A 25,314-nucleotide genomic window follows, 5' to 3' on the forward strand; every position below is an offset into this window, starting at 1 on the left:
AACAGCGATCCGGGCGCTCGTGGATTGTCATACAGTATCTAGCACGCAGTGCTGATGATGTCCGTATTCCATCGTCTCTTCGCAGGACCTCTAGCTCTCTGGACTGTATCGCAAGCTCATTCGCAACAAGCGAGGGAATAGTGCAGCCTCGTCAAAAACACATTAAATGTACACCGACAGTCATAAAGCTGATGATCACTAATTAATATGTGTTTTCGTTGACCCTCCCCCTCTTCTGCAGCGGCGCTGGGGCGGTGACGTATGGCCCCGTGGTGGAGGCTGAGATTAGCCTCGCAAGTCAACGTCGCTGCATGTCTCCATCGATGATCTCCTTTTTTCTTTTAATTTCCATTGCGCGGGGGCAGATATTACAGAACTGCCTTCATAATAGCATCTTGTTGGCGACCTGACACGACGCATGTACTGTTTCAAAGCGAAGATCCACACTTTCTGAGCCCCTCCGTCTTGCGCCCCTCATCTCATTGTCACCTGCGCAGATACCTTACCTTTCTCAAATTTTTCGTCCCACGCCGCGCATACCACATCAAGAGCTTCATCACTACTGGTATCAGCAACAGAATTCTCCCGCTTTCCTTCATCTCAGAGTGTAGCTCCGGCCTAGTGAAAATTGTGCCACTTGCAGAGGGTGGACGGTGTCTAACTAGTCCGTGTGACTGCGATAGTCTGCATGGCTTACGATGGCTTCCAGAGAAGCTCGAGTCCGTACGACCAGGCGGGCAATATAGGCCAAACAGAGTCCAGTGGTTATCGTTCTTCGACCTACCCTCCTCCTTATCCTTCACAGTACGGCCCTGATCGGTTGAACATGCCGCAGCCCCAAGTGCCTCCGGTGGCTCCGTCGTCAACTCAAGGCCAATATACGGAGTCACCTCAGCAATACTCCTGGTATCAGCAGCCATCCACTGGAACTATCAATGAGGCTGTCAGCTCGGCTTTCCACAAGGTTGACACGCCCACCTATCTATCGCCAGAAGTCTTGTCCCAAATCACTGCGACCGTGATTCAACAGCTCAAAGCAACTGGTCTGGATAACGTCCAAGCTCAGCATCCACCTCAGTCGCAGCAACCATCGCCACAGCCGCCATCCGGTCCGACGCCGTCACAGTGGGCGCCTCCGCCTCCCAGCTCTGCTCCCAATTACAATTTTAATGAGTATGAATCGCCACCTCCTGTACCACCAAAGCCATCTTCGTCGCAACCGGTTGCAGTCTCCGACACTCCCGACTACCAGCAGTACTCCCAACCCGGTACATTTCCGAGCAGCGCTCAATCTAGTGTACGACCTTCCCCCGTACCTCCCGTCGAGAGAAGGGAGTCGCCGTATAGCCAGGCAAGCGATCAAGGCCAGAAAATGGAAGCACGCCCAAAACCACCGTCGAGGGAAACAACCGTGACTGAGATGACAACATTGGAGAAGATATGGGGCAAGCTCTTTGAAGAAGGCAAGCCAACCAAGAGACTAGGCCAGCTCTTGCGCGGCATAGCAGTCCATCTGGTAAGCATGGATGCCTTTTTTTACAGGAATTCAAATCTGACAGTATGCAAGATCGAGGACTACCCTCCAGGTAACACTATCGTGGTGGTTCCCGAGAAGCTGCAGAAGTTCTACGAGGATACGAAAATCGCTTCAGACCTCTACCCGTGGCAAGGTAAGTGTAATGCTGTCCTATCTGGGACTCAAATCTAATCCAAGTATCTCTAGATATCTTCGATGACCGCACGTCTTCAATCTCAAGGTTGTTCCGTGAAGTGGAAGCCGAACATCATCTTGTTCAGGCTAAACTGAACGAGCGGCCAGATATCCCAGGCTTGACGCCCCGAGGTTTCGAGCGCTGGGCTACCTTGATGATTCAAGCGCACCCCGACAAAGAATACGAACGGTTGCAGAAGGCAGTCCTGAACATGCCTATCAGCAACCCAGATGACAGACGAGAAAGGTTTCCAAAGGAGATTCCTCGCCGGCTATTCCCCGAGGCACCGAATCTTACCGTTAGAGATGAGCTCGATAAATTCATCGCGAAGCATTGTGGTGTCGACTTGCCTCCAGTCACCGAGGAGGAGCTCAAGAAGGTTGCCGCACACCGCCACAAGATGTCTACAAGCTCAACTGCATCGGCCGCTGAGACAGCTCCTTCGGTGACAGAACGAGGCCGTCAGCAGCAGCAGCAGCACCAGTCGCCTTCAGCCATAATAGATGACGACGAGGTAGAAGTTCCGCCTCGACCGATTGAGCGTGAGAGGAAGCCATATAGTGTGCAGCCGGGAGGAGGGAAGGTATATGAAGAGCCAGGTGGCTCTTCCCACCGACACAAGGACTCCTTCTCCACTGGTTCTCGCTCCAAAGAGGGATCGGTCCCTCCTGTCTCCCGCAAAGCATATGATTCATACGGCCAGGACCCTCTGTACCCTCGTGCGGGCAGTTCCGGATCGCAGCGTCCAATAAGTACACATGGCCGGGCACGGAGCTCTTCTCGAGGTGGACATGGAGGAGGTGACTACAGACATTCAGAGAGTGACCTGCTGTCCGGCTCGTACAATGGTGGATCTCGGTATTCTGGCCTCTCTGGCAGTGATTACTACACCGCGTCATCCACTCTTCCTGGAGATATCATCGAAGATAGTCGGCGGTACCGCGAGAGTGATGACCCGAGGCTGTACGAGTCTGTTCGGGAGAGGGAAAAGGAGCGCGAAAAGAGCAAATATCATGACCATCTTCCTTCCCGAAGCAGCTGGGCTAACGAGGAAGAATACTACCGTGGCTTGCTCGGCGGTCAGGGTGGTGGCCCAGTCAGTGGCAGCGGTAGCGGGTACGATTACAAGACATATACCTACAAATGATGGACTTGAGGCAGATTGTCTTTGTTCAAAGACAGACTTCATTACTATCTCGGCGTTCTCCAGTCCTCTAAGATACCTCTGTTTGATATGACATGATAGTGTTAGTTTTTGGCTTTCATTCTTTGCAGCTCATGACTTACGTGTAACGATCTGCTGATATGCATTGAATTTCGGACTCTGTGTCTGTATATTGTGTTTGTGGCTTGAAAAAAGACTTGATGAATTTGTTTATCTGGACGTGCGGGTAATCTTGAATCGTCATTTCTCATAAGCGTACATGTGCCCTGTCACAAACACCTCCCATTCTATATAGGAATACTGACTCTCACATTTCACTACTTATATTCATGACGCGTTTGCGCTTAATAGCGTGCATGGCCCTGCGCCCAGCTTCCTGGCACAGAACCGCCTCCTTCTCTCTAAACTGCTCCTCACGTTCCCACATTCTCTGAATCCGACGCTGGTCCTTTTCCTCACGCTCCGCGCGCTTCCTATGCCTCCTACGCGCTCGCTCCTGCTCTTCCTCAGCCTGCTCCTCCTCCGCCTCTGCCTCAAGCCGCAATCGCTCGACCTCTTCCCCCGTCAATTCCCACGGGACAGTCAGCACCTCAACCAGGTACCGGCTGCGCTGATCCACGAACCGCATTTCGGCGGCCGTGTCCCGGATCAGAAAGAAGCGCTCTAGCTGTAGCTGCATCGTATCTCGGAACATCGTCAGCGTGCCTTTGGCCTGCACCACGGTCCCCGGGACGAGGGGTGATATGTCCAGGTCAGTTCTGTTGGTTGCTGCGACATGGCGTGTGGCCTTTTCCGGAGGCTGTTGCTGTCGGTGTGCAGTCCTGTCTGCGGAGTCCAGCTCTGAGGGCTCGGCTTTCAGGACGGCGATTTCGATGGTCTCGCCGCTGCTGTCGTCTAGTGTGAGGATTGTGCGTTTGAAGACGTCTGTTCTGGCGACGATGATGCCCACCAGGGACACGAAGCGGATGGGGTGGTTGAGGTAGAAGAAGATGTTTTGGCCTGGGTGTCCGTTAGATTGCTACTTTCCGTCTAGTCTGCCATGCCTAGATAGTATGGGTAATATGTATGTAGCTAAGCCATTCGTGATGGTGACAACCAGGTAGTACCGTAGTAGCAAATACTGACATAGACTACTGTGTGCACAAAACAAAGAAGCAGAATAGCAAACGCGACAATGCAGCATCCAAAAGCACAAGTAATGAATATCTAGACAAGTACGCTGGCATACCTTCAAATCCCGGCCGTCTCTTGAGTCGATGCACATCCGCCGCTGCCATTTTTACCCAGGTGAAATGGGTCGGGGATGCCCTGAAGCAGAATGCCGGGTAAAACGTAAGATTGCCATTCTCAGCCGTCGCCATAGGATCATTTTTTCTAAGCAATATATCGCGATGATATTGCTGCGAGATGTCAAGAGGATAGAAACATCAGAGATGGTGCATTTTCCGATGCGCGTTGGTCACGTGCGGATCAAACTATGGGAAGTCGATTGATCCTCGGTTGCAGGAACGCTGCCGGCAATAAAAGTAGTAGATAGTATGGTATTATTGCTGAGAAACAGGACATATAAAATTCGGAACAAAGGCAAAAAGAAGAGAAGATGACAGGCCCAAGCATAGAAGTCTGACGCGCTACCATTGCGCCACGGGAGCTAACAACAATAATGTGCCACTCCCGGCGGGGGTCGAACCCGCAACCTTCAGATAATCCTACTGATAGCAGACTGCGCCACGGGACACTGTCGTGCTGAATCCGCGCCAAAAAGACCCATGTGGTCCACACCACATCATTTACGGGCTTGGGATGGTCTGCGGGCACTTTTTGACAAGATAAATTGATTCGGCGCGCGAATGACATTTTACTATTATATTGCTGGGGTGATATGGATCAGAGACTGGTGCAGTTCACTGACTTGAGTCGGCCAGTGGACTGTTTGCACGTGATTAGCGCTCTCTGTCAACTGGTCAGAAAGATCAATTCCGATCTGTCACTCAACAACTCAGGCAACATATTCTCAAGTCATCTCGGACATAACTGACTTACAGTAATCAGAGTGTCTATATCTCCAATCTCCGGTTCGAAATGTAGACCGATATGCTTTGGACGTCTGCTTTGACGTCGTCACTATCCATTCTCAGAGGATTCGAGCCCGAGATGTTGGCCCGCATCCGAAAATATTCGGGATTTTCAAATATAACTCGACATCATGGATTGACAATATATAAAGCAGTGAATCACTGCAGGGATTCGGTCTAAAACACTCAGGAACATACATCCTATTCAACTCTGCAGCTCCAAGCCGACCTTCGTCATGTCTTCCATCTCGATCACGAAAGGGCCAATTCAGCTCGCCGGCTTGCTGCACAAGCCTGCAACATCGTCCAACGCCAAGTTCCCGGCAATTGTGGTAGTACATCCTGGCGGTGGCGTCAAAGAGCAGGCGGCCGGTCTCTATGCAAAGAAGCTCGCTCAAGAGGGCTTCGTCACCGTCTCCTACGATGCCTCGCACCAAGGCGAGAGCGGAGGCGAGCCTCACTTCCTGGAGGACCCAGCGGCAAGAGTCAGCGACGTATGGAGCGTTGTCGACTACCTCGAGCAGCAGGAATATGTTGACGCCAACAAGATCGGTATCCTCGGCATTTGTGCCGGTGGAGGCTACGCCGTTGCAGCTGCGAAAGCAGACTACCGTCTGAAAGCACTCGCTACAGTCAGTATGGTCAACATTGGCGATTCCGCACGACTAGGCTGGTACGGGGAAGAACCTGCTTCTAAGCATGTCGAGTCCCTCAAGATGGCTGCGCAGCAAATTTCAGCCGAAAACAAGGGCGCTGAGATGGCTGCTGCGCCGTATGTGCCGCCTCAACCAGACGACAAGACTCCGGCAGATCTCAGAGAAGCACACGACTACTACCTTACACCACGCGCGCAGCACCCCCGTGCCGAGAACAAGATGCTCTTTCGAAGTTTCCCGCGTGTCCCTCACCTTTGACGCATTCCATCTGGCGGATGTGTTCTTAACGCAGCCCACTCTCCTCATTGCGGGTGAGAAGGCCGGTTCTCTCTGGCACACGGAGAACCTGGATAAGAAGATAGGAGGGGCCACCAAGAAGGTGATTGTGCCGAATGCAGCCCATATGGACTTTTATGACAACGAGAAATATGTCAATCAGGCCGTCAAGGATATTTCGGAGTTTATGAAGACCAATCTGTCATGATCAATCGTGTACTTCTATTAGAATTTGTGAGCTATCCGACTTTCCATTTGTCAGTTTCGTTCTTTGCGCAATTTAAACCATCCGCTATATTTCCGTCACTCTTGTCTCTATGCTCTTTAGCCGGAGCTAACTGCCTTGGCGCATTATCCTCACAAGACACCTATGAGTCTGTGCTGATGGTCATCAATGAATGATGAGTTTTCGGACTTATTTATTGGGCATGAGAAAAGTCCTCCAATCAGTCTTTCTCAGATTCACTATGATGTAGCATCACCGGCCTGTTCGGCACGTCTATCTACCGAGTGCAGATCTTATTCATGATCACCAATCGTGAGGTATTCCGGAGGAGTTTACCCATATAATGGGCTATTTAGCCTGAATCGACTGCTTTGAAGGAATGCAGGCTGCATCACAAACGTACCCTGCCATGCAATCAACTTCGCCATTATGCCAGTTGTGGGAAACGAGCGATTGTAGCTCAGTTTCCCCGCATTTGTATGTCTGGGGTATATAAATAGGGTCCAACAGCAGAGGAAGGTCACCCATGCAGGGCAATGGAGCTGGATTGTCACTGATACTCAATATTCCTCGTTATGGGTTTGCTTTCAAAGGTCTCTGCCAGTTTGCTCTTGGCAATGGCAGCTCCCAGCTTATCCTATCCCACTCGTACTCAATCGTATACCAATCCTCTCTTCCCCGGTTGGCACTCGGATCCCAGCTGTGCCTACGTACCGGAGCAAGACACGTTCTTCTGCGTCACATCCACGTTCATTGCCTTCCCCGGTCTTCCTCTTTATGCAAGCCGCGACCTGCAGAACTGGAAACTGGCAAGCAATATCTTCAATCGGCCCAGCCAGATCCCTGATCTTCGCGTCACGGATGGCCAGCAGTCGGGTATTTATGCGCCCACTCTGCGCTATCACGAGGGCAAATTCTACTTGATCGTCTCGTACCTGGGTCCGCAGACCAAGGGCTTGCTCTTTACCTCGTCTGATCCGTACGATGACGCCGCGTGGAGCGATCCGCTGGAATTCGCGGTACATGGCATCGACCCGGATATCTTCTGGGATGACGATGGGAAGGTCTATGTCACGTCTGCCGAGGACCAGATGATTAAGCAGTACACACTCGATTTGAAGACGGGGTCGATTGGCCCGGTTGACTACCTCTGGAACGGCACCGGCGGCGTCTGGCCTGAGGGCCCGCATATTTACAAGAGAGACGGATACTACTACCTCATGATAGCAGAGGGAGGTACAGAGCTCGGCCACTCGGAGACCATGGCGCGATCTAGGACCCGGACGGGTCCCTGGGAGCCATACCCGCACAACCCGCTCTTATCGAACAAGGGTACATCGGAGTACTTCCAGACTGTGGGCCATGCGGACCTGTTTCAGGATGGGAATGGCAACTGGTGGGCCGTGGCGCTGAGCACCCGGTCAGGACCTGAATGGAAGAACTATCCCATGGGTCGGGAGACGGTGCTAGCCCCTGCGGCCTGGGAGAAGGGCGAATGGCCTGTCATCCAGCCTGTGAGAGGCCAGATGCAGGGGCCGTTTCCACGAGCGAACAAGCGTCTTCCCCGCGGTGAGGGCGGGTGGATCAAGCAACCCGACGATGTTGATTTCAGGCCCGGATCGAAGATCTCGGCGCACTTCCAGTACTGGCGGTATCCCAAGACAGAAGATTTTACGGTCTCTCCTCGAAGCCATCCAAATACTCTTCGGCTGACACCATCTTTCTATAACCTTACCGGAACTGCAGACTTCAAGCCGGATGATAGCATTTCGCTCGTTATGCGCAAACAGACCGACAGCTTGTTCACGTACACCGTGGACATGTCTTTTGACCCCAAGGTTGCTGATGAAGAGGCGGGTGTTACTGTTTTCCTTACCCAGCAGCAGCACATCGATCTTGGTATTGTCCTTCTCCAGACCACCGACGGACTGTCGCTGTCCTTCCGGTTCCGCGTTGAAGGGCGCGGCAATTATGAAGGCCCTCTTCCGGGAGCCACTGTGCCTGTTCCCAAGGAATGGGGTGGACAGACCATCCGGCTTGAGATCCAGGCCGTCAGTGACACCGAGTATGTCTTTGCGGCTGCCCCCGCTCGACACCCTGCACAGAAGAAAATCATCGGCCGTGCCAACACGCTGATTGTCAGTGGTGATACGGGACGGTTTACTGGTAAGTGTAGCCTTGGACATTCAGGCGGATGTTCTGCTGAGTACTGACGATTTTGATATAGGCTCGCTTGTTGGTGCGTATGCCACGAAGAACGGTGGTGCCGGGTCCACGCCAGCATATATCAGCAGATGGAGATACGAAGGACAGGGCCAGGTGATCGATTTTGGTCGTGTTGTTCGGAGTTATTGATACTAATGTCGACTGAAACTCCCTCAGCATAGCCTTGGAAGGTTTGAGACGGTTTGCGCAGCATTCCAGATCGATGTGGGAACTATATATAGAGCAGTATCAACCGGAGTTCAAGATAGTGCGCGGACTCGCGCGATGGCCTCATTTAGGATCTGGTGAAAAAGATATCTGCATTCTTGCTCATCGTATCTCTATCAAGAGTCATTGTGGTTATGAAATCGAGTAACTGCACATGACTTTCTGTACCGTGCTCGACAAATGAGTATATCCTATTAACCCAGACGCACCAATATAGTCAAAATGTTCAACGCTTTTTAGGATTTCGAGGTATCTGCGCCTGTCTTTGTCTTTCTTCATCACTGATATCGTCCAAATTAGTCTCTACCTGATCCAACGCGGCCTTGATCTCCTCCTCCTTATTCTCATGGCCCGCCGTAGCCACCGCCAGAATCTCCCTCTCCAGCCCATTGACAACCCTCCACTGAACCCCAGCCGCAGTCATCATCTTACACCCGTCCGACTCGCCAACAAACGTCCCAGGCTCCTTAACCCCAAAATACACCTTCTGGATCCCCGGCCGCCCTCCGTCCCGCGTGCTAATGATCCGTTGCACACACGGCACATTACCCGACAGTCGCTTCCCGCATGGCTCCATCGTCACATACATGACTAGTTTCCGGCCGGGTTCGGAGGGGAGAACCTCTGCGACATTGTCCTCGGGGACGGAGTGGACGGCTGCGTAGTTGGAGAGACAGCATTGCTCGGCATGGGTGTTGCCGGCTAGCTCCATTGTGTAGCCTGTCGAGAGGATGCGGTCATCTTTGAATTCGAGGTCGCCGTCTTTGCGGGAGACGAGGATCGCGCCGACGCGGAAGTTGGTTGGGCGTGGAGGCGACCTTTCTGCTAGGGAGAGGCATTGGCGGAGGTAGTCGAGGTGGGGGATGCGGTCATTTCGCGGGGTGGGTATGAGAAAGGCAACTTGATTTGAGAGCTAGTGAGGTGAGGTTTCACAGGAAGGTGGAATTGTAGGTGACTGTACAACGAGCAGCTGGAAATAATGAACAGCTGCTGGTGATATGTCTGCTTTGTGGGGGAGCTCTCGAGACAGTGAAACTATGACGAAAGTTGATAAGCTATCCCCAGCCTAACCCGATAAGGTAATCAAAGTGGTTTTGTGTCGCGTCCGAAGTCGCGTTTCCTCTGTCAAACACCTTCACCATATCAAAGCAAACCAGCTGCTTGACTCTTTGTTCATCCTTTTTTCATCCATTTTTGGGGGTCTTTTGGAGACTCTACCACCATTTTGGGCCATATCTTGCCACTCTTTCTCTCCATCTCCTTCCCCTACACCTACTACCGTAAAAAGCGCAAACATGCCTTCTGATTCCGAGGATTTGTTCGAAGAGAATCACGATGAAGGAACCACCTCCGACGAAGAAGACGGACCATCTGGCCCTCCGGTTGCAAGCGATCTCTACGAGGTTCTCGGTGTCAAAGAGGATGCGACTCAGGACGAGATCAAGTCTGCCTACCGGAGGCTGGCCTTGAAGCATCACCCAGGTAACTTCCTTGAGATTTCCGCCCAAACACAGCCGGTGATTGTTGAATTGTGTTACTGATTAAATCGACAAAGACAAGGCTCCTGCCGACCAGAAAGATCAAGCGCATTCCAAGTTTCAGCAGATTGCCTTCGCTTATGCGATCTTGTCGGACGAAAAGCGCCGCAGGCGGTTCGATCGCACCGGCAGCACCGCGGAAGCGGCCGCCGGCGACGAAGATTTCGACTGGACAGAATTCTACCGAGACCTGTACTCGAACTCGGTCGATACGGATGCGATTGACAAATTAAAGGAGGAGTATCAGGGCTCTGCAGAAGAAGAGAAGGATATCCTGGAGGCGTTCGACCGCCACAGAGGCGACATGGACCGCGTCTACGAGTCGGTGATGCTGAGCAATGTGCTCGATGACGACGAGCGGTTCCGCGCCATTATTGACAAGGCTATTGCGGAAGGCAAGGTGGAGGCTTACAAGAAGTACACAGATGAGCCGGCGAAGAAGCGTCAGGCGAGAATCAAGCGGGCGCAGCAGGAAGCAAAGGAAGCTGAGGAGTTGGTTAAGGAGCTTGAGGAGAAGAAGAAACCGAAGACGGAAGTCAAGGAAAAGCCGGCGACGACGACGAAGAAGAAGAAGACCAAGACGAAGGACATCTCTGATCTTGGTGATCTCGCTGCAGCTATCAAACAACGACAAGCCAATCGCATGGAATCGCTCATGGAAAAATGGCAGACAGAGGCGGAGACGCTCAAGGGAGGCAACGGCAAGCGCACTAAACGGAAGACTCTTTTTGAGGAGCCGCCCGAGGAAGCATTTGCTGCCACCGCTGCTCGTCAGTCTTCCAAGAAGACAAAGAAGTCGAAGGCGTGAGCTGCTCCACTTTGGATCTCCCCTTTTTATTTTTCGTCCTTTTTCCACCGGCGTCGGGAGTCTTTGGTACTTGGCAGGTCTCTACATGAAGCCTTGGAAGGAGGTGGACATCTTACGGAAGGATTGCACTCATATTGCATATCATATTTGAGCGAACTGAAAGTATCTGGTGTCTCTATGACTTTTATGATGCTCATTGCGAAGAATAGCATGGTATTACATATGTAGCAGGACACAATGCCAGATCATTATTGTCATGATCACTACGGAGTTTTGCCATCAATATTACCTACCTTAGCATACCCGGTATTTGCTTTTATCAGGCGCCCCTTGATTGCTCCTGTATGTATGGTTGATCATTTTCGATCCGCATTCAGCATGTGATGCATTATTAGCGGCAATCTCCGCCTCAGATGGCTACACCAGTAGATACAAACTGGCCAGGTAAATTCTATGCTCACCGTATGCTTTCTGCGTTTTCAAGGACATAGATTATGATATAGACGATTCCTCCTTCATAATGTGGCTAAGAGACTATCTATCATTACCCACTTGGAATGCTACCCTCAGGCAATTAGGCTTCACAATGCTTCACCCAAGCAATAGATCGTCTTCTCCATGACCACCAAGCCTTGTGACATCATGCAAGGGATATTCTGTAGAACGAAGAGGATGAAAACCCTGGGCTCTTCTCTCTTCTCTCTTCGACTGGATGGGAGAGAGCAATAATTGCCTCAGCCTCATGTGCTTTGTATATCATGCCCCGCTATGCCGAGCCTTTTGGACGTTGTGCCCAACTGTGAGAGACAGCGGGCAGAACCTTGTGTGTTCCTCCCTATTTCTCTAGGCAACCCCCTTTTTGTCTCATTCTTTGCCCCTGTAAGCTTCTGCATCTTTTCCATCTCATAAACCGCATCCCTCCGTGTCTAATCCATCTCGATCCATCCGAGCCTCGGTGCGGTTGTTGCCTGTGGCGCTTTTCGACTCCCTCCCTCTCTTGGCGTTTTGCGGAGAAGCTGTGGGTGATTCCTACCGCGTTTGACGGACAAAAGATATTCATCCCCTTTCGAACTGCAGCTCGTTTTCGCAAATTTCTCTTGCGAGTCTCTGCAGTCCTCTAGTTACCACTATCTATCCTCGAATTCGAAGGGCGGAGAGAACAGGTGCCTCTTGTCTACAGCCCCCTTCCGTGTTGTTGTTCTGCCGAACAAGAGCATCGTCAGCCAAGCAAATACACTTGCCGGCCTGTCAAGGTCTCACAGCCTTCCGACTTCTGGACTGGAAAAGGGAGAGTGCTTCTCGTCCTGAATGCGGAACTTGAATACGTATACATCAGCCAGAAAGGCGAAACTGACGAATCATCGTTGACTGGCCGATCTCTCTCCACATTCCTCGACGCTTGGCCAAATCTTGCAAACAATAAAGCATATTATCAATTGTCTAACTTCGGACTGTCAAACCGCCGCGGGCGGAACCACCCAGAATGGCCGCATACAATAGTAACGCATACAACAGGACCAAAAGACGAGCCAGGTCATCTCTGGCGGGTGCTCTGGAGTCGGAACGTCTTGAATGGGTCGAAGATGAGCGTCTCGAATCCGGCCCGTCGTCTAACCGACGGCCCCCAGCCCAAGTGGCCCCAGTGCGGAGCCAGCTCGACACTGCTCCATCTCCTGATATATTGCCTCCGCGCCATGGCTCCATCGCCGGTATTGGGGTTGGTGTGACTTCTCCTTCTAATAATCGTCGCAGCTGGGCAGGCCCTGTTTCGGAATCAGCATCGCCGTCGGGCTCTGGTACTCCAGGGACCGCAACATCGTACGCTTCTTTGAAGAGATTTCCCGGTGAATCATCAGAACCGTCTGCTACTCGCAGGGCTTCGGACAATTCGGATCAAATCTCGATCGGAAAGAAAAAAATAGTAGACCGAAATAAACTCGACAATAACGAGATGCCGGTGTTACCGAAGCGTACTATACAAATTCAGTTGCCGGAGAAGCCTCCGAGGGAACCCACCCACCATCACAAGCCATCGCAGAGCAAGAGCGCCATGGCTGCGATGATGTCGGGATTTGATTTGAAAGTCAGCCTCCCAAGTTTTGCCAGAGGAAGGACGCCCTCGCGACAGAACTCGTCCCGGGGGCGTCACTCGACTCTCGGGTTCCCCAGCGACGTGCTCGGTCCGGCTCTCAGAATCGCTGGCTCGGCTCCAGTCCGCTGAACCTTTCATCCTCAAAGCCGGCCAAGCCGGCGACGCCTAAAGAAAAACCATCCCCCATGAACAACACTCATCCCAATCACTCCGATCCCTCCCTTCCGGAGTCGGTCGGCAATGGCACCAGTGTGACCTCGCCCCTAAGGAGAGCGAATCTCCAGAACCGGACATTAACACTGCTACATCGTCCACTGGGGATGAGCGCTTAGCCAAAGATTTGTATGATAGCGAGAACAACCCAATGGACAGCAGCGAAGATGAACCCGATGAGTCATCGTCGAGTGATGATGACAGCGACGGTGAGATCGAGCGTGGCCGAAAGAAGGCTCCGAACGCAAGCGATCAAGCGCCTTCTCTAGGCCAGGTAGATGGTGCTACGGATGAGCGTATGTATTGCTTGATTGAGATCCCTATAGCTTCCGCATACTGACAATCATTTCACAGGCGACCAGGTGATTGAGGAGAAGTTAAAGGCAACGTCTCTCTCAGATCAGAAGCCCACTCTGGTGCACTCCGCAAAGCAGGGCCCGCATATGCTTGATGTTCATCCTCGGACGAGCTTTGATCCTGGCTCCGCCCTCAGTACGCCATTTGGATCCGATGACGAAGCGGAATTGTCAGATATCAAGCGAGCTCAGAAACTCACCATGCAATTGTCCGCTATTGATACTTCAGTCCCCAACAGATCGATTAGAACCATCATTCGAGGCGATTTTGCCCGACTACAGGAAGAGAGCGAGGGCGGACGTCACCGGCAACGCAAGTATCTAGTTGCCACTGACCTCAGCGAAGAGTCTGTTTACGCCCTGGAGTGGACAATCGGCACCATTCTCAGGGATGGGGACACCATGTTTGCTGTCTGTGCAGTTAACGAGGAGCTGGGCATTCCCTTCGGGTCGTCGGTACAAATCGGAGAGGGCGCCCAAGCAATGCAGGACGCGGCAGCAATTGTTGGTTCCCAGACGGAAGAAACAGTCTCTAAGTCACAGAATGATTCGATCACCAGTAACTTGCCTCGTGCGTTGTTGGGTCGCCTAGGACAGGGCACGGACAGTAAACCAAGCTCTGTCGATGCCCGGGGTGTGCCCAAAGGCCAACAAGAGAGAAACCGTGCGGTGGAGATTATTTCGCAAACCTGTGTCCGTTTGCTCAGAAAGACCCTTTTGCAAGTCCGAGTTGCCGTCGAGGTGATTCATTGCAAGAGCCCGAAACATATGATCACGGAAGCTGTACGTACTCGTCCTGGTGCTTATGCGTTTACGAAGCCTGCTTGCCCAGATATACTGACCAGTCTACGGCTAGATTGACGGTCTCGAGCCTACACTTGTTATTGTGGGAGCTAGGGGCCGAAGTGCTCTGAAAGGGTAAGTCGCCCGAGATGACGAGTCTGCATCTATCTGAAGCTAATATAATGTTTGCTTGAGCAGTGTTCTCCTTGGATCGTTCTCCAATTATTTGGTCATGAACTCGTCTGTCCCGGTCATGGTGGCACGCAAGAAATTACGAAAGCAGACCAAGAACAAGAAGACAAATGTTCGCCTTTCCAATAATCTTGCAACACCAAAGAAGCTAGCTTTTGCAAAGGTCGACTAGATTGCGACGAGTCTCATGGCTTCCACAATACTTTCTACGGTTGTGTCTTGCATGGTGCCATAATGCATGGCGGGCGTTTTCTCATATTTCCATAATGATGGAGTTTTTCTTGATGTGTATGATTATGATCTACTACCATGGGGCCCAAGGATGACTTTTCCATCTGCAATCTGCTCTTGCTGGCTATCTTTTACCTCGTTGTCTTTCGAGCATCCCACTTTATTCGTGTCCCAGCTTTTCATGTTGTCAGAGTATGAGGATACCATCGTACATGGGCTGTGCCCTCTAATTAAAATAAAAAAACCAACTGACGAGAATATTCTTCTCTCAAGTAACTCCAATGTCCTATGTATTTATGAACAGTAGTCTCCAAAGAGATCATCCTAACGGAGCGGAGGAGCATCACGTGCATGCGTCACCGCCAAGCTAGAGCTGCGGGCGTGGATCCCTCATCGATCAACTACGGACGACAACTTGGCCCCCTCGTCAGGAGCAGCTCTTCCTGACCTTTCATCCCCCTCTCTCATAGCTTCCTTCAGCGCTTAACGGTCGTCCGCCAAGGATCCTGCAGCCATGGCCGAATTCATCGACCCGAGGATGACCAATATCAAGCCTCGCATCCGCTACAACACCATCGGAGGTATCAACGGTCCGCTGGTCTTCCTTGATAACGTACGTAATTGGCCCTGGGTCGCAGCGTCGACGCAAACCTGCCTGCGTCATGAACGAAACGGCATGCTGACATTGTCGGTGACAAGGTCAAATTTCCCCGCTACAATGAAATCGTCTCTTTGACTCTGCCCGACGGGACAGAGCGGTCGGGTCAGGTCCTTGAAGCTAGAGGTATGACTTACTCCTGGAAATTAGAGCGATACATCTGTCAGGTCCGTGACGGCTGATGTTTGGGTCGAATGAATAGGCAACAGAGCAGTTGTACAGGTGTGAATCAACCCGATAATGCGAGGCTATGAAGCTCGGTTTTTGGTATGCGGGGTGCTCATATGGTTGTGCGACTTACTCTAGGTTTTCGAGGGTACTTCGGGCATCGATGTTAAAAAGGTAAAGATTTGGCCGCTGGATGATACAAGTGATGTCTTGTCGAAGCTGGATCAGCCGCTAACTGCAGTCATACTAGACCAAAGTCGAGTTCACCGGCCACAGCTTGAAGCTCGGTGTGTCCGAGGACATGCTGGGTCGCGTCTTTGACGGATCAGGTCGTGCTATAGACAAGGGTCCCAAGGTCCTGGCGGAGGATTATCTGGATATCAACGGTCAACCTATTAACCCCTACTCGCGAGTATGTGTTCGACCCTCGGTCAACGGTAATGACAGGACTTGCGGGGTGGTGAAGCTAATGCGTGGGAACGCCAGGTCTACCCCGAGGAAATGATCTCCACCGGTATCTCCGCCATCGATACAATGAACTCAATTGCCAGAGGTCAGAAGATTCCCATCTTCTCTGCGGCCGGTCTTCCCCACAACGAGATTGCCGCTCAGATCTGTCGGCAGGCCGGTCTGGTCGGGAAGCCCACCAAGGACGTCCATGATGGGCATGAGGAGAATTTCTCGATCGTTTTCGCTGCTATGGGTGTGAACATGGAAACAGCCCGTTTCTTCACCCGGGATTTCGAGGAGAATGGCAGTATGGAGCGTGTCACTCTCTTCCTCAACTTGGCCAACGATCCTACGTACGTTTGCCTGTGCTGCTTCGGTTGTCTGCCTGCTTGATTAACTTTTCCCCAGGATTGAGCGTATCATTACTCCTCGTCTTGCCTTGACCACTGCCGAGTACTACGCTTACCAGCTCGAGAAGCACGTCCTGGTTATCATGACTGACCTGTCGGCCTACTGTGATGCCCTTCGAGAGGTTTCCGCTGCCCGAGAAGAAGTTCCCGGTCGTCGTGGTTACCCCGGTTACATGTACACTGACTTGTCGACGATTTACGAGCGTGCCGGTCGTGTTGAAGGCCGTAATGGATCTATCACTCAGATTCCTATCCTTACAATGCCCAACGATGGTAAGCAGGTTCTTTTGCGTTTCGCTTAGCAGTTTGTGCTGACTGTGCCTCCAGATATCACCCACCCCATTCCCGACTTGACAGGTTATATTACCGAGGGACAGATCTTCGTCGATCGTCAACTGTACAACAAGGGTGTCAACCCGCCGATCAACGTCCTTCCTTCTCTATCACGTCTCATGAAGTCTGCCATCGGTGAGGGTCGTACCCGTAAAGACCACTCCGACGTGTCCAACCAGCTGTATGCCAAGTACGCTATTGGACGAGATGCCGGTCAGTTTCCCCTTGACAGAATTCCACGAGATCATCAGTTGAATGCACACTGACACTTCATTCACAGCCGCCATGAAAGCCGTCGTCGGTGAGGAAGCCCTTTCGTCAGAGGACAAGCTCTCCCTCGAGTTCCTGGAGAAGTTCGAGCGCACCTTCATCAGCCAAGGGCCCTACGAGTCGCGGACCATCTTCGAGTCCCTCGACATCGCCTGGAACCTGCTCCGCATCTACCCCAAGGAACTGCTGAACCGTATCCCCAAGCGCACTCTGGACGAGTTCTACGCCCGCTCCGCACGCAAGCTGCCGGCCAAGGACACAAGAGACAACTCTGCGGAGAACGTGGGTGCTGCTCCTCTCATCGAGACCTAAATCTTTCATATAAGCGTGTGTTATCGTTGTCCTTCTCGTTTGAGGTATGCTCTCGAGGAGAGGTGTTTCTTTCTTTTCAAATCTCGTCGTCTTCAGCTCGCGTCGTTAAGCTTTCGTTCTTAAGAGCTTGCATATATCTCTTTTTTTCTGTTATGTAGTTGTATGTTCGCACAGTATAAGTCAATCTCTTGGAAATAAGATATATCCAGATAGATTAAACGTGTGGTTGGTCGGACTACTTAGTACGCGTGGCTGTCAAAACTTCAATCAGCATGCAAAAATCTATTTATTTGATCCAGCTTTTAGAAACAAGTGCAACCCCGAAAGAAGATGATTCATCATCGAGCTTCTCTCATCGCCGATGCTTATATATAAACTACATCTTCCTATTTTTGACCAGACCGAAAGAAATATGGAAAAAAGATGGGAGGAAGAAGACCGTAAGTGCCAAACGTCGCTCATAAGCAAGATATGTTGAAAGTCCACAGGGGGAAGGCAGCTTAGAACCGCAGGTCCCAGCCGATCTGGGGACCCAGACGGGGTAGCTCGTCGGCGACGCTCTGGACGTCCTTGTCTCCTCTGCCGCTCAGGTTCAGGACGATGTCGCCGGTCTTCATGGACTTGGCGAGTTCCATGGCGCCCCAGACGGCGTGCGAGGACTCCAGGGCGGGGATGATGCCCTCGGTCTGAGCGAGGGTGCGGAAGCCGATCAGGGCCTCGGCGTCGGTGGCTGCGATGAAGCGGGCGCGGTCGCTGTCCTTCCAGGAGCTGAGTTCGGGCCCGACACCGGGGTAGTCCAGGCCCGCGGAGATGGAGTGGGTCTCGGAGATCTGGCCGTGTTCGTCCTGGAGGACGTAGGTGCGAACACCGTGCAGCACACCCTTGCTGCCGCCGGTCAGGGTGGCCGAGTGTCTGTTTGTGTCGATACCGTCACCTCCGGCCTCGACACCGACCAGCTTGACGCTGGTGTCCTTGGCGAAGGGGTAGAACATGCCGACGGCATTGCTGCCACCGCCGACACAGGCGACGACCGCATCGGGGAGTTTGCCGATGGCCTCCATCATCTGCTGCTTGGTTTCCTCGCCGATGACGGACTGGAAGGTACGCACGATGGTGGGGAAGGGGTGAGGCCCAATGGCGGAACCGATAATGTAGTGAGTGGTGTCCAGGTCAACAACCCAGGCACGAAGGGCCTCGTTGACAGCATCACGCAGGGTTCTGCTTCCGGCATCGACGGCCACGACGGAGGCTCCAAGAAGCTTCATCCGGAAGACGTTCAGGGCTTGCCGGCGGACATCCTCAGCACCCATGTACACCACACACTTCATGCCAAACTTGGCACATACGGTGGCCGTGGCGACACCATGTTGTCCAGCACCGGTTTCAGCAATGATTCTGGTCTTGCCCAGTCTCCGAGCGATGAGAATCTGACCGAGAGCGTTGTTGATTTTGTGACTTCCAGTATGGTTGAGATCCTCGCGCTTGACCCAAATGTTGGCACCCCCTACATACTCAGTGAGACGATTGGCCAGATGCAGGTTGCTGGGTCTACCCATGTATGGGTAGTAAGAGCGGAACTCCTCCCAGAACTTGGGGTCATTCACAGCTTCTTGGAAACCGCGCTCGAGCTCGGCCAAGCAGTCCATGAGAGACTCAGGGACGTACTGTCCACCAAATTCACCGAAGCGCGATGGCTGAGCAGCAGGGTTACCCGTTCCATTGAGAGCGTCAATCTGGTCGGCCAATCCAGGACCCGCGGGAGTGTCGGCCTCGGTAACAACAGCGGTAGGCTGCGAGACAGCCGGTGCCTGGGCCTTCTCCACGGCCTCCAACACGTTGATCTCATTAGTCAGGATACCCTGAGCATCTCTCTCGAGCTTGCGGCCAGTGACACTCGACAAGTACTCCTCGGCGTGCTTAGCCGCCTGACCGGCAGGGGCTTGGCCCAGGACAGTGATAATCTGACTACCGATAACAACACCCTCGGCGAGTTCCTGCACATTCAAGAAGTGCTCACGGGTGCTGACACCGAAGCCCAGAGCAGCGGGCACATTACCCGACCATTGGTGAACGCGCTTCAGGAGCTCGGGGAGGTTCGAGCTCAGCTTTCCCGTCGCGCCGGTGACACCCATTCTCGAAACGACGTATATGAAAGAATCGGCGATTTTGCAGAGCAGCTTCATACGGGACTCGGAGGTAGCAGGGGCGATAAGCGGGACGTAAGACAGACTATGAGAGTAACTTAGCAACATTCACCGAATCAACCCCCGCGCCTGTCGGAGGCTCGCACACAGACGCGATACTTACCCATTGCTAGTACACAAATCTCTGAACCGCACCGCCTCCTCGGGAGGAAGATCGACCATGATGAACCCATTGACACCGGCCTCCTTGCAATCCTTGAGCATACGCTCCTCGCCATACCGCAAGACAGGGTTATAGTAGCCCATCAGGAGCAGCGGGGCCTTGAGGCCTCTGCTTCTAGCTTGACGGACCATGCTCAGCACTGTGGTGACGGTGACGCCATTGGCCAGAGCCTGGGTGTTGGCCGTCTGAATGGTGGGGCCATCAGCGATGGGATCTGTGAAGGGAATGCCCAGTTCGATGATATCTGTTGAGATTTAGCGCGATTGCGTTAGCATTGAGTCTTCATGGTCCGGGAGGCAAATGTGAGGGTGTCCGGCGGGGTAAGGAACCATACCTGCGCCTCCATTCTCTAGCCCCAGGAGAATGTCAACTGTCTCCTCAACGGTGGGATAGCCGGCTGTGGTGTATGCTACGAGAGCTGCACGCTTCTGCTCTTTGCACCTGGCAAAAGTGCTCTTGATTCCTTCCATGGTGTGTGTGAATGGGAGGGGGAAACTGCTCAATGCGAGGGGCGGATTTTAGAGTGTCAAGGATGTCAGGGATCGAAGGAATTGACAGTAGAGGGGGAGCGAGAGAAAGTATGTCAGTAGGAAGGGGATTGAGGGGAAAGAAGAGAGAGATTGAGAGGAAATGGATTGAAGGGAGAGGGAGGCAAGGGTCACTGTCAGCTCAGTCAGTCCTGTTCTGTTCCTGGTTGACTCATGCTTTTCTTTTCCCGCCGACGCGCCGATGTCCCGCCGGTCAGGTGACTCGCCGATAAGATAGGCCCCTCGTTCGGTAAGTTATCCCGGTTACCATACCGTACACCAAGATGGTTGATATTGCCTTAAAACCACAGCATCCTGAGGCATTCTATCCCCATTTGGCACAAAATAAGCCGAATAAAAGCAATCAAATTATCCAATATCTTTCTCGGATAGCTATAATTAAGACAATCGATGAAGCTGAACTAATTGCCTGAACCGGAAAAGCAGAATGTCCCAGACGCCTAGCTATGCATATAAGCTGGACAATCAAGGTGCGAACATCAAAATGCACGCAAAAACCAAACAAGGACGAGTATGCCGATGCCTGTATATTCAACCAGAATGCCCAAATACACAGCGCGGCGGCAGACAGGGAAAAAAGAACAATCCACCTGAGTAAACCCACGAGATCCTTGTGTCCCTTCGCCAGAGCTGCCCATTATTAGATCCGTCCCAAAAAAACACGATTTTTTCCAGACCTGCGAAATGCAAAAGGAACGACTGCAGCGCCATGCAATGCCATATAATGTACAACCTTCGCAAGGAGTGGAATCAAAATGCCCGCACAAGTTCCCAAACTGGAAAAGGAATGTACAACACACCGTCTAACGTATGCCATGTCAGAAACTCAGAGAATCAACAGAGAACAAGAACATTTCCGGGCATTAAGACATCAAGGTATTCAAGGAGAGACATGAGATCATTGCGAGTGATCATAACCAAGCGCCGTGGCTAATACCAAAGGAGTGACGAGAAGAACCGGCGACCGGACTGTCGCGCACAAGAACAGCACGAAAACAACCAAAACCGAATATAAAATCAAAGCAGACCAAAACGCCGGTAAATGCAGTGGGGAGAAGGGATATAAGGGAACCCCCTATATGCTCCAGTGACCAAGTATCATGGAGCCATAGTGCGAGACAAGGTGGTGAATCAACACCCGTGTGAAGGGTCGGGTAATGAATAAGGCAAAGGAGCTAGATAGCTATAGCTGGGGTTCGCACTTGCCGAAGGGTGATGGGCATGGCCGTTGGGATCCCATGACGGCCGACTGACAGGAGCTGTGAGTGAGAGTTGACCCTGCTGCTGGCAGACAGCGGGATATGCGTATCCCGATGCCATACTATGATACGGTTGAGTGACAGCAGGTAGCACAGCTCGCAGTTCAGACGTTCCGGTCATGGGGGGACCCGAGGAACCAGCGGGGGGAGAGTAGGCTGGTGTTGCAACGCTATGACAGTAGCTGCTGGACGGAGCAGCGTCGGAAACTGACTGGGGAGAAGCTGCAGCGTACCCCTCCGTTCCCGAGTCCGACGCTGCTCCGTTGCCAGCAAAGGTGGAACTGATGGGAGTTGGCAGCGCCCCAGCGGTGGATGAGTAACTTGCAGACTAGGGCCACCCTGCGTTAGTCGATGACTCCGTGGCTGAGGGAAATCTGAAGCAAGTACTTACGTATTTTCCAATGATCTTCTTGAGGGCATGGCCGAGGATTTTCCAAGGGAAGACTTTCACATCCTTCTCAATGTTTCGAGGTTTGGGAGCGGGGAAGCCCATAATAACCTTGAAGAAGTCTTCACTGTCTGCTTTGGCTTTGGAGACGGTGAGGGGTCGGAAGCCCTCCAGATTTCTGCGGATGCGATTCTTCTCCTCCACGGTGAAACGGACACCGACAAGGGATTCAAGCAGGTAGATGGTGTCCACACTTGTGACGAAGCATTCGTCTTTGCCTTCCCAATAAATGCAGCTGATGCAAATACTGTTGGGAGCTCGCTCATCCGGGGAGACAGGCTTGAAGTCGGCGTGGATCGTGCTTCCGCTCTGCATCCGAGTGAATTGAACCAGACGCCGCTTGGCCTCGCGCTCTTCCTTTGTCCACCCCTCCGTCATAGAGTCCAGGTCCCCGTTCAGCTTGAGGACGGCTTTTGATGGGTACATCGCATACGGATTGAATGATTGCGCGTGCCCCAACCCATTCGCCTGCTGCAAGGTCGACGTCCGAATAAGCGTCGGATTAGCGGGCCTTGCAGGTGAGGATGACTTGTGTTGACGCAAGCTGTGAGCGATCGCGTAGGCAGGGGCCCTTGAGTCGCCAGTCACATTGACAATTGACGGGCTCCATGCCGGGGTGAGCGGAGAAGGTGCTCGAATGGATGAGTGCGATGCGGTTGATCCAGCAGAATATTGCGCAGGCGCAACCCTGGGGGAAGCATTCGCATGGTATGGAGGCAAGAATCCGTTCATCGCGGGAAGCGGCTGCAAGTAGGGTGAATAGGAGGAGGTACGGCCATCTTCATATCCCGGCTGTCCTGGAGCCCGTCTGATTGGCCTGTAAGAGACATTCTCGGAGTAGGAAGCAATCCTTCTCTTGCGCGATTCGTCGGAGGGTGAGTTTTGCGAGGTCTGCTCATATGTGTAAACGCCTACTTGCAGCGTGGTGACAGAGCCTCCTTGATGGTTATCGATCACGATTTGCAGGGGCACGGCAAGTGACGGGGATCCCGTGGTGAGGAACGGCGGAGTGTCAACGGAGAGAGCATACTGAAAGGACGACCCCTGCAAGCCGAGGAAATGTGGGAGACATTCACACTTCTTCGACCCGAAGACAAGATAGAGAGTCGCATACGGAGCTGAGTGAAGATCATGTGGGCACTGGATTTGCACAAATACCCGTGTTCCTTCTGATCCTCTCTGGGGATTATATGAGATGACCTCCGGCAGCTGACGGGATTCTGCACCAAGCATGGGCGACCGGCTCTCCTCGTAAGAGCTAGCATACTCCTGATTTGGCAAGTATGGGCCACAATCGGAAATCTGGCTGGCTTGATCAGCCATGGGGGATGGGACGAGCGAGGTAGCGGTCACATAAGGGGTCTGGCCATAGGTGGAATAGGAAGCACCGTTATGCAGAGATCGCGCAGACTCGTAATCTGAGAGAGTCAGCCGGTCCGTCTGTCTGCGTTTGCCAATGTAGCAGCAGTGCTCAAGGAAGAAAGAGGGCACAAACTTACCTAGCAAGGCCGCCGTCGGGGGTTTCTGAAAAGTCGACATAGACAGGAAGGGTTCAGACTTGGCCAGGAGGCCGTCTGAAAACGCGCCGGCAAATCGTGACTCTTCAGGATCCGAGAAGTCCAGCGACTCGTCTAGAATCAGAGGTGTTTGGAAGTCGGGGTCGAACTGCGAAGGCGAAGAGGTCAGCACAAGAAAGAGGAAAAAGAGCACAAAATCCGAACGAGATTCGTGGAGAAACAAGAATTGAGTCAACATTGAGAAACTGACGGGATCAAAAAAGGGGAAAAGAGAAGAGAGCAGCGGCAGTTGGGCAGCAATGAGAGAAACAGAAGTTCGGGACTTTGACTTACCAGAATACCGTGTGTCTTCGAGTAAGCCAGTTTGAAAATGTTGCAGCAACTGCAACGGAAAACAACAGCCTAAAGAAGCGAATGGCAGGCAATTTATCCTGAAAAACGATAGTATGTCGGAAAGGCACCACAGGGAGCTCTCCGAGACAAAACGAGTGACGGTACGAAGTGGCTGTTAGTCTCCAGAAGAAGAGGCGTAACGACGCAGCTTCGAATCAACGACCAGTATTCAACACCGAAGGCTGAAACCAGCAAAGGTTGGCAGCAGGATAGGCGTCAAAGACAGGCCACACTACTGAGAAAACTAGTCCGAAACACCCTATGAAAGCAGCGGGCGCATCTGCAGACGATATATTGACTCTCCAAGTATGGTCGATCCCGACGGGACAATAGTGAGATATCCGTCAGACGGTCTCACGATGGCAAGCGATCTTTGTCAAACAGACCAGAAATTGAGGAGGCGTTTTTCGTTTCTTTTTGTTCGCTTGTCTAATCTCTCTCTAAGCGAACGAAGTCTCAGGATTTCCTGGAATCGCTGACCATAAGAGGGGATTCGGTTGCAGGCGGGCCACGAACTACTCAACTGGTGAGCACGAACCTCGCAAAGCAAAGAGGACCGGCTTTCTGCATAGACTAGTAAGACTTACCGAGTGAGATGAAGAACAACAGAAGGTCTAACCAGGTCACACCTGAGGCAACTTGACAGCTAATATGCAAAATCTTAGGTCCACCGAAACGACTGACGAAATGACCTACGCCCAACAATGTCAACAACAAACACACAAGGTTCACGGGGAAATTATGACAAGCGCATGCTGAATTAACACGACTCCTAATTTTCCTAATGGCCTGGTGCACCAGAAGCACGACCTGGATAAAGCAAGGAGTAGAGGAAGGCAAAAGGGGACACGAAAGGGGACTGATTTTGATGCAAGGCATCCGGCAGCGCAGTGGCGAAGGGGAAGAGGGGAGGGCTAACCTTGTCAAATTAACGAGTTCCCGTCACTTCCAAGAGACTCTCTCGCTTCCCAAAAGGGGCGCAGGTTTGAGATAATCTCTGATTTTTCGGAAAGAAGTGGTTCTTTCAACCGAGACACCTATCCAAGACGAGTAGGGTCCAGAATCACCACCACCTCCTGAACGACGTTGCTGCGGACAGGAAATTAGGACAGGGTGAGTCCCACTTTGATATTGATTTCAACGCGCAGATGAAGCCGAAAGGGATGATATTGCTGGAAAGGAGATCAAGTCCAAAAGAGTAACCAGATGATCTCTAGGCAAACGGCTTTGCGGAGGGGGAAGTCGTTTCTACAGTCAACTGCGAATCGAGACCGAACAAACGCACGGGGACTGGTATGAAGTTCAAGCGGAAGAGATGGTAATAATGGTCCGTCAATATTGGTTTGATCCTCCCTTGAATTTCCCTAGTAGGTGCAATAAAGCCGATTCGGGCCCAGATGGAGGGGAAGGTGGTCGACAATCAAC

General features: G+C 52.3%; 10 protein-coding genes across 10 annotated transcripts; 6 read left to right on the forward strand and 4 right to left on the reverse strand.

The window, feature by feature from the left end:
* The first annotated feature begins 229 nt into the window (after positions 1-229).
* On the forward strand, positions 230-3,022 carry P174DRAFT_38870 (uncharacterized protein). The gene is made up of 3 exons (XM_024823419.1): positions 230-1,516; positions 1,568-1,670; positions 1,724-3,022. The coding sequence occupies exons 1-3, from the start codon at positions 689-691 to the stop codon at positions 2,857-2,859; spliced, it is 2,067 nt and encodes a 688-aa protein (XP_024687716.1). The 5' UTR covers positions 230-688; the 3' UTR covers positions 2,860-3,022.
* Positions 3,023-3,111: 89 nt separating this feature from the next.
* Positions 3,112-4,238, reverse strand: P174DRAFT_447664 (OB-fold domain-containing protein; the record flags this gene model as incomplete). Its single annotated transcript, XM_024828690.1, has 2 exons — positions 3,112-3,876; positions 4,106-4,238. 2 exons carry the CDS (start codon positions 4,236-4,238, stop codon positions 3,185-3,187), a joined length of 825 nt encoding a protein of 274 aa, XP_024687717.1. The 3' UTR covers positions 3,112-3,184.
* A 950-nt stretch (positions 4,239-5,188) lies between these two features.
* Positions 5,189-6,485, forward strand: P174DRAFT_468554 (uncharacterized protein; the record flags this gene model as incomplete). Its single annotated transcript, XM_024830564.1, has 2 exons — positions 5,189-5,851; positions 5,901-6,485. The coding sequence occupies 2 exons, from the start codon at positions 5,189-5,191 to the stop codon at positions 6,090-6,092; spliced, it is 855 nt and encodes a 284-aa protein (XP_024687718.1). The 3' UTR covers positions 6,093-6,485.
* Positions 6,486-6,727: 242 nt separating this feature from the next.
* P174DRAFT_362175 (glycoside hydrolase family 43 protein) lies at positions 6,728-8,465 on the forward strand (the record flags this gene model as incomplete). The annotated part of the gene is made up of 2 exons (XM_024821836.1): positions 6,728-8,276; positions 8,338-8,465. 2 exons carry the CDS (start codon positions 6,728-6,730, stop codon positions 8,463-8,465), a joined length of 1,677 nt encoding a protein of 558 aa, XP_024687719.1.
* A 304-nt stretch (positions 8,466-8,769) lies between these two features.
* P174DRAFT_416823 (putative DRAP deaminase) lies at positions 8,770-9,767 on the reverse strand (the record flags this gene model as incomplete). The annotated part of the gene is made up of 2 exons (XM_024824537.1): positions 8,770-9,456; positions 9,762-9,767. The coding sequence occupies 2 exons, from the start codon at positions 9,765-9,767 to the stop codon at positions 8,770-8,772; spliced, it is 693 nt and encodes a 230-aa protein (XP_024687720.1).
* P174DRAFT_437565 (DnaJ domain protein) lies at positions 9,681-11,137 on the forward strand. The gene is made up of 2 exons (XM_024826331.1): positions 9,681-10,025; positions 10,099-11,137. The coding sequence occupies exons 1-2, from the start codon at positions 9,839-9,841 to the stop codon at positions 10,887-10,889; spliced, it is 978 nt and encodes a 325-aa protein (XP_024687721.1). The 5' UTR covers positions 9,681-9,838; the 3' UTR covers positions 10,890-11,137.
* Positions 11,138-12,372: 1,235 nt separating this feature from the next.
* Positions 12,373-14,697, forward strand: P174DRAFT_416825 (universal stress protein family domain protein; the record flags this gene model as incomplete). The annotated part of the gene is made up of 5 exons (XM_024824538.1): positions 12,373-13,101; positions 13,232-13,490; positions 13,549-14,333; positions 14,407-14,468; positions 14,532-14,697. The coding sequence occupies 5 exons, from the start codon at positions 12,373-12,375 to the stop codon at positions 14,695-14,697; spliced, it is 2,001 nt and encodes a 666-aa protein (XP_024687722.1).
* A 467-nt stretch (positions 14,698-15,164) lies between these two features.
* Positions 15,165-17,656, forward strand: P174DRAFT_437569 (H(+)-transporting V1 sector ATPase subunit B). The gene is made up of 9 exons (XM_024826332.1): positions 15,165-15,369; positions 15,456-15,540; positions 15,617-15,636; positions 15,721-15,756; positions 15,833-15,994; positions 16,069-16,385; positions 16,441-16,715; positions 16,770-16,988; positions 17,056-17,656. The coding sequence occupies exons 1-9, from the start codon at positions 15,271-15,273 to the stop codon at positions 17,355-17,357; spliced, it is 1,515 nt and encodes a 504-aa protein (XP_024687723.1). The 5' UTR covers positions 15,165-15,270; the 3' UTR covers positions 17,358-17,656.
* Positions 17,657-17,857: 201 nt separating this feature from the next.
* trpB (tryptophan synthase TRP5) lies at positions 17,858-20,194 on the reverse strand (the record flags this gene model as incomplete). Its single annotated transcript, XM_024825426.1, has 3 exons — positions 17,858-19,586; positions 19,665-19,968; positions 20,059-20,194. 3 exons carry the CDS (start codon positions 20,192-20,194, stop codon positions 17,858-17,860), a joined length of 2,169 nt encoding a protein of 722 aa, XP_024687724.1.
* A 1,209-nt stretch (positions 20,195-21,403) lies between these two features.
* medA (transcriptional regulator medA) lies at positions 21,404-23,734 on the reverse strand (the record flags this gene model as incomplete). The annotated part of the gene is made up of 2 exons (XM_024825427.1): positions 21,404-21,859; positions 21,923-23,734. 2 exons carry the CDS (start codon positions 23,732-23,734, stop codon positions 21,404-21,406), a joined length of 2,268 nt encoding a protein of 755 aa, XP_024687725.1.
* Positions 23,735-25,314: the final 1,580 nt, after the last annotated feature.

This window comes from Aspergillus novofumigatus (genome assembly GCF_002847465.1).
Source record: "Aspergillus novofumigatus IBT 16806 chromosome Unknown P174scaffold_1, whole genome shotgun sequence".
In the NCBI taxonomy this organism is placed as follows: domain Eukaryota; kingdom Fungi; phylum Ascomycota; class Eurotiomycetes; order Eurotiales; family Aspergillaceae; genus Aspergillus; species Aspergillus novofumigatus.